Source organism: Meles meles, chromosome 2, assembly GCF_922984935.1.
Source record: "Meles meles chromosome 2, mMelMel3.1 paternal haplotype, whole genome shotgun sequence".
Classification (NCBI taxonomy): Eukaryota; Metazoa; Chordata; class Mammalia; order Carnivora; family Mustelidae; genus Meles; species Meles meles.
The window spans coordinates 79,517,528-79,527,737 of record NC_060067.1 but is presented as its reverse complement, the minus strand read 5'-3'; the positions used below and the strand labels follow the sequence as shown (position 1 = coordinate 79,527,737).

Here is a 10,210-nt window from a genome sequence, read left to right as displayed (position 1 = left end):
AATGAAGTTGCTTTGGCACAAATCCCTGTAAGCGTAAACTAACAAAAGGCTTAAACAATTGTTACCTTAAATACATCTTTTAGCTAATAATCACCTTTTGCCACTGTTCTTGATAAATCACTGCTGTTGGCTTTCTTTCTCGAAGAATTTGGCTTGTCAATTCTGATTTCTTTTTAAGGATGGAGAAGTGGCAAAGTTGGAAGGAGGGAGGGAGGGGGAGAACAGAGTTGACTTATGTACAAGAAGGTTTGGAGCAGAAAAGCTGTGTGGATGGTGGAGGTGGGAAGGAAAATGCAGAGGGTGTTTGGAGGGGGAAAAGTTTTGGAGGGGGATTATGAATTCCTTTCTTGGCAGGTTATTTTATTTATTTGAGTCTTAGATATTATTAATTGACTTTCATGAATATTTGTACAGCTCATTTGTATCTTAAGCACATTTTGAAAATAAACAACAAAATAATTCCATAAAATATCCAAACTTTTTGCTTATTGAGCGTGCTGTTTTTCTTGTGTCAACCAGTATGCACCTAAACACTTTTTTAGGCCACTGGAAGAAATACTGCAGAGTATACCTAGGTTGACTCTATTAGGGACAATAGTTTATGAGCCCTAGCTATGAGGTCATTTGCATTCTCTCCTTAATGACACACACATGCACACACACATTTAAAGTTGGCCTTTTATTTTTCCAATTTTTTTAACTTTTACTGAAAATCTAGACTGACATGTGTATGTATATTGCCCTTACCTTACCCAGTAATCACTAGGATGAGGTCTTAGAACAGCTTGAAAATTCATAAAACTACACACAATTACTTAAACTAGATAGACTCAGTTCCTAACCTCAGAAGAAGACTATTAGTTAAGCCCTTAGCATTCAAATGCTCTTGATTTATTTATTTTTTTTCTAGACTAAACACCAGCGAGCAGAGCTCAGCTATCTAGTTGACAGACCTCGCCGAGTTAACAGGTATGGACTTTTTTTTTTTTTTCCCCTAGCCATGTGTGGACAGTTTTCTACCTACAAAAATTAGGAATTAGGTGTATTGTCCAGTATTAAAATATAAGATGTATAAAGCATATCCAGCTAGGTCAGAACATAAATACTGATTATGTTGGGGTTCCTAGACAATACATTAAAAATATGGATATAATTCATCTATATAAAGCTTACTGAATATATTTAAATATGTTAATATTTTATCAATTTATACTCCTACACTGCTTCTGATTGCCTCCCTATTCCAGGTGAATATATACTCTCTTTTATGAAAATGATATACACACATACATAACGCTAATCATAGAATAATGACTAAAGTGACATGTCTTAAAGGCTCGAACTGACTGTTCTGCTCAGTTTTAAAGAATTAGACTTAAGGTGATGAAAACTAGCTTTCTGCAGAAATAAAGCCAACTGAGAGGTTTATGAATCTGCAGCACCATTGGTGACCATGTGGTGGCAGAAGAATGTTTTCTGTGTTTCTTCACATTTTTTATTCTAATATTCACGTTTTTGTACTTCTAGTTCTGCATTCCAGGAAGCTGACATTGTAAGCTCTAAGGACAGTGGTCATGGAGACAGTGAACAGGGAGATAGTGATCATGATGCCACCAACCGCGGCCAGTCAGCTGGTAAGTGTGTTCAAAAGGCAATGCTGACTTTTTAGTTTGTTGTCGTTGTTGTTAAAAGTAAATCTAGAAAGAATGATGTTCTGGGTAATTTTCTGTAGGGTTAAGGTTGGTAAGTCCACAGGAAAATGGTGTCATCCTATGTTGATAATTGTATATTCAAGGAGGATTATAAAAATCTAATGTTCCTTTGGGTAAAGTTAGAGATTTGTTGTGAAATACAATAGAATATGAGCTATTTCTTTCTTATATAATGTTCTTTAGTGTAATCATATTGCATAAAAAAAAAAAAACCATAGATTTCTCACCTGATCAGGCCTTGGTCTTCAGTCAAGTAAGGTATTAGACTTGTTTATGGATGAGGTAACTGAAGATGAATGAAATTAATTGACCTGCACAAAATCACAGAGAATAAGTGGATGATTGGGAAATAGAATCCAAATTTATTCCTTTCGAGAGCAATGCATTTTTTAAGCCACTGAGTATTGAATGAAAGAAGGAAAGGTGATTAAAAGTCATGAATAGGCTGAAAGCAAAATTTCCAATGCTGGGTTCTTAGGCTTCAGGTCATTAGTAAACATTTCAAAATGTGTATTTTCTCAAGCATCCTAGGTTTCCCCATATTTTCAGCAGGGTCCCTGACCTGTCAAGTGTTGAATCCCATTGTGTATTTGTATGTCAGGGTAATGATAGCCACTGATGGGGTTGCAGTATAATGCATATATTTTACATTGTTTATTTTACTTTTTTCTATATAAATTTAACTGTTAAATTTTATAGGATGCTGATAACTCTGTTTACTAATCCTTAAAGAACTTTTAAAAATAAAGCATATACCCTATAATGATGAAAATAATTTCACAATGGTTGGATTTTCTTCCCGCTTCATTTGCATTTCAACTAAGAAAGGTGCTTGTTGATTTTTTTTTTACTTTTTATTTTTTGATTGAGTTTTGTGTTTTTCTGACATATAAAGAAATAGAAAGGAAAGTTAACCTTTGTACTTATAAAAATGACCATCTCTAGATTCAACTCTGTTCACTTGATTTTGAGCTTCATTTTGGTTAATGATGTAACCACAGAGAGATAGAGCCCTCATTTTCAAGGTAACCTTGGTCCTAGAGAGCACACATTCCTTAACACACTCAGTGGACCTCTGAATGGTGCTGAGGCAGTGTGTCAAAGGGCAGTACCCGCCCCATGGTCTCCTGGCAGCAGTGGTTACTGCAAGCCTCTCACTTGGCTAATGTGTGCTGTGTCTGAGGCTGTCTTAGCCTTGGGAAACACAGGCAGGAGGAGGGGGGAAAAAGGCTGCTCAAGGGTCTCTTTATATTGCTGCAAGTCATTAATATGCAGACCTAATGAGACTTGAGAACTGCCAAGAATCCCCGGAGGTCCCTGCCCCTTGCGGGCCTTCACGCTAAGTGAACAGAGCATCTATTTAGTGTCTGGGAACCTGACAACAAACCAGATCTTGCCAGAAGTTTATATTTGAGTACAAAGTCCCTTTCATTTTTGGCCTATATATGGCATATGATTTATTGTTATCTGTAAAAAGCTGTATGTTTAGAATTGTTCATTCCTATTCATTTTTCAGGGTTTCTAATTTAAGTTAGCCTTTTTAAACTTTTAAAACAAAATGTTTAATATTTAAACAGTATCTGCTGCATGTTTCCTTGGGTGCATTTTATTCTTTTCCCACTCCCCCACCCCCTGCTTTGTTTTTTTCTGTAGCACTCCAGTCTCAATGAACATTTCAATTAGTTTAGTCCCTCAGACATAATGAGCTATAATAACCTAACCAAAGAAAGAGAAACGAATAAACAGCTGCAAAAAGTGCTAGATTTGTAAGATGGTTGGGGATAGATTCTTATCAATGCACCTTCCCAGTACCTATTTTATTTCTCAGAGACTCAATGTTGCCATTTTGGTAATGTTTCTTTCAAATTATTTGAGAGGTCAAAGATTTAAAGGAAAAAGGAAATGCCAAATCGTGTGCTGGAAAACATTTTTAAAAAGCAAGGCAGTTTGTATTTTTCTTTATCATAATAGCAAAAAAAATTTACCTACGCCTTTACATTCTTAAACATGAAAAGTGTTACAGAATTAATTTATTTTTTATTTCATTGGTAGTTCCAGGGCAGTTGCAACATACTGAGCACAATAATTGCTGTTTGAGAATTGTAATGACATATTTGTGTTAAGAAGTAATCTCACCTTTGTGTACTGAATTGCAATCAGATTTAATATGTCTAATTTTATTGTAAAAATTATTTTGAAGTGTTTTCTTTTTTAAGTATAAAGCCCTAAATGCAGAGAATTGAAATACATTTGCTTTTATGACTTTCTCCAGTTCACACTAATGTTGTGTACCATAAACTTTATAGCAAGCAGCTGTAATATTTCCTAAAAGTTAAACCCATTTCAGGTGAATAAGTACCTCTGTTTTATTTTCTTGTAAAGCCAGATATTGATGACCTTCCAGTTTTGTAATATTTAGGAAATATTATTCACAGCACATCTATTTCCAGGTTTACAATATGGAAAAACTTCATACCATAACAAATTTTACTTGGGCAGTTTTTAGGGGGAAAACACCAGGTTATCAAGGAAAAATAATACTAGAAAGTCATAGACACTGAATTCTGTCTTTCAGTCTGTATCTCATTCCATATTATATACATTATATATACTACTGAGCTTAGTGCTTCACCTGTTTAAACTTCTTAACTTACTGTTTATTCTCAATTTCTTTTTCTATGTTAACATTATTTTGTATTTATTTATTTAGATATACCTTCTATTTATTTTTCTATGAATAGTTTTCTTTTTTGTTCTTTCTTCCCTATCCCCATTGCTTTTCTCCTTTCTAAACCATTTGCAGTCACCAATCTTGTTCATAGAAAGGCTTTAAACACGGAGGCAGCTGCACAGAGAATCACATAAGCTTTTTCAGTTTTCTACTGCACCTGGCTCCATGTGTGAAATTCTTCAGCTTGACCACTGCTCTGTGGCATTTTCTTTCTATAGCCTTGTCAAGGTGCTTTCCGTTTTTTTCAGTGCACTATTGATGTATTGGTTAGATATGGCAGAAGTCCAGGGAGATGTGGTAAATATATGCATAAAAGAGGAAAATCACAGGAGGAAAATCTGATTAATCACAACTCAAATAGCCAAAAAAAAAAAAAAAAAAAAGTCAAAGTATACTTAAAAGAAATATAGTTTCACATTTGTTTAGTATCTTATTAGATTAAAAGAATTTTTTTTCTGATTTGCAACACTGATACAGTTTAGTTGTATATTCTTAAACATTTTAACATTATTGCAGGTACACCTGAGGAGATGTATTCAGTTGTAAGAATGTTTTTTGCCTCTTTTTAAATATTTGTAATATGCATACTCCTGGAATTAATTGCTCCTTCTTAAAAAGTATATTGAAGAAGATAACCCTAATAAGTGATTCTGTTAATGTTACTTGTTATGGTGTACCTGAAAGTTGTCAAGTCACTCGTTCTTGTAAATTCTTCTTTCAGCTACAGTTAGCTTCTAAGTGTGTTTATTTTTTAATTAGTTCTTGAGCTTGATACATGATACATGGTCATTATTAAGCTATACATAAAAACAAATAAAGTGATTTGAATCGTTAGTATCTTCAAACTAGTAGGTAAAGTATATCATGAAATGTGTTCAGCCATTGCACAACTACTACATTACCAACAAGACAATTTTTGATTTATCGAAAGTACAAATTTCCCTTTCCCAACTCCAGTAAGAATTAAGATGCTGGTTGATTAGTGGCTGGACTTACAAATAAAACGAATTTACATGATTGTTTGCAAAAGCTTATTCAGGTTTCTGGTGAAAACCTGAACTACAAATGATGTTACAGAAAGATTTATAATTGGAAAAATATATGACAAAATATTAGAGAAAACAAAAAAATATAAACATTTTGAAAGATAAGTAGGGAGAAATTTTGATGTACATGTTTTGACTTTTTCATGAGTGAATTATGTTGATAAATATCTGACTATGAGCTATATTTTCCTAAAAATTATAGCAACTTTTGTGGTTGTAATTAATATCTCTCCATTTTTTGGTGCTAAGTGGTTAAAGGAGGACTGGAAATTTCTTCAAAAAATTAAGTATTGATTTTCTTTAAAATTAATTTATCACATTATGAAAAATTAAACATTTTTATGAAGCTTTGATGCATGAGGAAGAAATGTACCCATAACTTCATATTATTACATTCATCAGAAAACAGCACAAATTGAATACAATTATAATATTTTTGAAATGACAATTCATTCTCAGTGGTACTATTACTGCCTCTGACTATAAGGAACAAGTTACTTGCTGGTTAAAAATATGTATTTTAAAATTGTTCTAAATATATCTTTGCATTAACAGGCAGTCTATCACGTCAGCTGTCATGCCTTGTAGAACAGATTATTTCTGAGAAGTTGTAAAAATAAATAACTAGGAGAAGAAATTTCAAATAATTTCAAATTATATATATATATAGAGAGAGAGAGAGAGAGAGAGAGAGAGAGATTTCTTAGAAAATACCAAAACTTCAAAACTGAGGTTTGGTTGGCCTGTATTTTTCTGCTGTACAAATCTCACAGGTTCTATAGTAAGGGCATTTGAATAAGAAAAACAAAAATCAAGTTAAATTTATTTTCTCTTGGGACTTCAGTTTGAGCTATTAAAAAATTCCAAGAGCAATGTGAAAGGCATGCATTTTACTATGTCACCTGCCGTATAATACCAGGCATTCCTGTATATCATGTAATTTATTACCACAAAATTGAAATATAATTCTGTTTATTTGGCCATTAAATAGTATGTTTAATGGGCCTGGGGATAAAGGAAAAAAAAGGTAAATACTTTAGTCTTTTAGAGACTCCCTGAAGTGAGGAATGATAATAGGAACATTTATCTGGTTCTCAAACTATACATCTAAAAGGCAAATGATTTGAAATTTGTTGATGGACTGTTTGTTATTTTTCTTTTAATTTTGTTGCTATGTCTGATATTTTTTTCCTCATGAGAAATCAGTACACTTGTTTTATAAGTAAAACTGATGAAATATATTCAAGCACAATTCGTGGCAACAAATTTCTCACTCTGGTCATGTAAAGCTGTGTGTTATTACTATGGGAAGTAAACTTTAAAAGTACTAGTTCATAAATACACTAAGAACATTATTTACAAGTGTTTTCTTTCTTCTGTCAAGTAAGATTATTCTTCCAACAAAAACTTTATCATATTTCACATTTTTCTTTTTATGCACACGACATATTTTCTGTACAGTTTCTTAACTCATGAGAGCTTGATTACATCATCTAAGGGAATTTTAACTAGCCTTTAATAACTAAAGAAGCCAAAAACCAGAAAAACCATTAACTTCAAGAAAAGAAAATGGGCACAATTGCGTATACACTATCTATAAAAACCAGTCCTACTGAAAGTAACTTCTAATATATCAAACATCTTAATAATGTTGAGAGACTAGTTTATTACAAATTTTCTATAAGAGAGATGATCATATTTAAGAATATGAGAGTCTTTGGGTACAGGTGCTCGAAAAGACATAGAAGATTATTAATGGTTCTTGTAGTATATTTAAAATATTTATCAGTCCATGTGAGGAAAAACTGCATTAATTCCAAATTTTGCATTATATACCCATCTTTATTAGGGTCTAATAATACAATTTGATCTTACTATTTGAATTAATTCCACCAACTTCAAATTTAATGCCTTGAATTTAATTTTCAAACAAATGATTGCTCATAATAATTGGACTTTTAACAGTAGTTCCATCTATCAAAAACTCTTTTTTTCTCTATCGCACTGCAAATATGGAGCAATTCTAGTACAGTATTCAAAATACAAATCTCTCTGGTTCTATAGCTTCTGCCGACTTTGTGTGTCAATGTGTATCAGGGACATTGTCCTTCCCTTACTCTTTTCCTTTATACATCGCTCCTTGAAGAAACTGGATAAAAAACTGGGCTACTCTGGTGTCTAGAAAAACATTGACTTGTTTTACATGCTTTTTTAGTCTGGTTCCTTATCCTGATTTCAGCTCACGTTTTAAGTTCCCCAGCAGTTCACTGATCAGTAATTTATTTCCCGGTTTATGCATGACAATTATCAATGGAACATTATAGTCAAAGTCAGACTCGGCATTATATATAGTTTAATTTAAAATAAAAAAGTAATAAAGTGAGATTAACATAGGATAAGTAGCTTTGTTTTATTTCTTTAAACATAATTTACATAATTCACTGTTCTGAACTCCAAAATACTTGTGGATAATCTAGAAGATTAATACTCTGAAAAAAATTTTTTCTATATTTTATTCATACAGATGTTAACATACACACAAAAACAAGTAAAGCAATTTGTGACACAATATCATCAGGAATTTATAAACTAAAACTGACTCAAGAGTTCAAATCACTCATTGGATTTATAAGAAGAAATAATCAGATGGGTTCATTAAACAAATATTAATCTGTTAATTAAAAAAAGAAACCCATGCTCATTTGAGAGTTTCTTTTATACAGAATAATCACACTCAAATTACTTTAAATTGATCCTGTTTAAAAACAAGCACAGTAAATGTGTTGGTATGTTTAGAAAAATATTAAAATGTGATTTGGGTTTATGTACTTGTTTTTCTGCATGGGATATTTAACAAAATAAATATCAAAAAGTATTCTATAATGCTCAAAAATTGTCATACTTTGCTTAAGAAACTGAACTTTCTTGAGTCATAATCAGATAGATAATGTTGAATAATCTTGTTAATCTGTGGGAGACAGTGAAACTTGAAGATTTCATTTGAAATCTTAATATTCTCAGATTAGCAGGGAAACAGTTCTGTGTTGACTAGTACAAGTGTTTTTCCAATATGGAACAAGTAATAAGGTATTTGTCAATAGTATCTGCACCTGACTCACAGTACACTTGATTACCCTGGTTTCACTAATTACAGTCGTTTTTTCTGGGTTTGTCTGCAGTGGTAAATGATAAGTGTTTTGTAGTAATATGGGCTACCAGAATGTCATTGAAATATACCTTTTAGGGTCATTTTCTGAGAACCTGAGAAAGCATGCTTTTGGCCACTCATGAAATTTTTCATTCTTGTTATTTGTGAGTTTATCAATATGAGTGCTGTATTTCTGTTGAATTTCACTTTTTATTTCATATCCAGATTTCATAATCTGTATATCATAATTTGTGCTTCACATAGTTTGATGTTTTTGTCTCTAAGGAAGAAACAATGTTGGATGCCTTATCATCATTAGAGATTATGGATTATAAAAGATTTACTGTGCATTTTTCTCTGTTATGAATTTCACCAGAGATTTAAAAAAATTTTGTCCTTTTTCTACTCACCATTCCCTAGTTACTTAAATAATTTAGAGTCAGACTTTTTTCCCAATACTCTGAGAATTTTAGAAACATCTACCTCAGGGTCTTCTTTGCTAGAAGTCTAACCCTTTGGAAAATAGTACAAAGACATTTTTGGTTCCTATGAGGTTAAGGCAAGAACATTTGGGCAAAACACATTTACCCAGCACTCTTTATGTTACCTGCAACTTCTCACATAGTGAAACCTGAATTCGGAGTTTCTTTTTTTTTCCTGGTTACAGGTATGGATCTCTTCTCCAACTGCACTGAGGAATGCAAAGCTCTGGGCCACTCAGATCGGTGCTGGATGCCTTCTTTTGTCCCCGCTGATGGACGCCAGGCTGCTGATTATCGCAGCAATCTACATGTTCCTGGCATGGACTCTGTTCCAGACACCGAGGTGTTTGAAACTCCAGAAGCCCAGCCTGGGACGGAGAGGTCTTTCTCCACCTTTGGCAAAGAGAAGGCCCTTCACAGCACTCTGGAGAGGAAGGAGCTGGATGGACTGCTGTCTAATACACGAGCGCCTTACAAACCACCATATTTGAGTAAGTATTACATAAAAGGCTTTATCAAAGTATTCCCTTTGAGGGAATAAGTTCAACATGCCATTCTTCTTAGTAAAAATAGAGTTCAGGTTGTTTTCCGAAACAAGATAAAAGTGACTCTTGGATGCAGGCAGCACTTTACTATGGAAAAATGAATATACGTATCAGGAAGACAGGTTCCTGTGTTAGGACATGGTTGTTGACAACAATCAAACATAACTTTTGATGTTGAAAACATTTTTCAAATGTGCTTCATACTTCCTTTGAATATTGATCTCTTGTTTACTTGATTTCCATGTGTTTTGAAGGGCTTAATTAAGGTGGAAGAACATCTCTTGACACTTGAGTCACTGGGAGATTTTGTTTATTTATTTTTTTGATGCCAGCATTATCACATAATCATCATTTTTCCATAGTGACATTAAACATTTTAGGCTGAATTAGGAAATCAGTGCAGCCATCACTTTGGCCATTTAATGTAATTTAGAAATATGTTCATATGGAGTTAGTCTCTGATCAGAATCAGAGGAACTATGTGATGGAAACATAGAAATAAAGCAATAATCTTCATTTACTTAAAGTAATATGTTCTTCTAACAT

The 10,210-nt window shown here is 33.0% G+C and overlaps 1 protein-coding gene across 3 annotated transcripts in view; it reads left to right on the top strand.

Moving 5' to 3' along the window:
* Nucleotides 1-10,210, top strand: part of PCDH10 (protocadherin 10) — a 60,387-nt gene that overhangs the window by 4,189 nt on the left and 45,988 nt on the right. For all 3 annotated transcript variants that reach the window (XM_045997999.1, XM_045998001.1, XM_045998000.1), the window contains exons 2-4: nt 911-969; nt 1,528-1,634; nt 9,305-9,610. In XM_045997999.1, the coding sequence (XP_045853955.1) occupies nt 911-969; nt 1,528-1,634; nt 9,305-9,610 (472 nt within the window). The remainder of the gene's footprint in view (nt 1-910; nt 970-1,527; nt 1,635-9,304; nt 9,611-10,210) is intronic.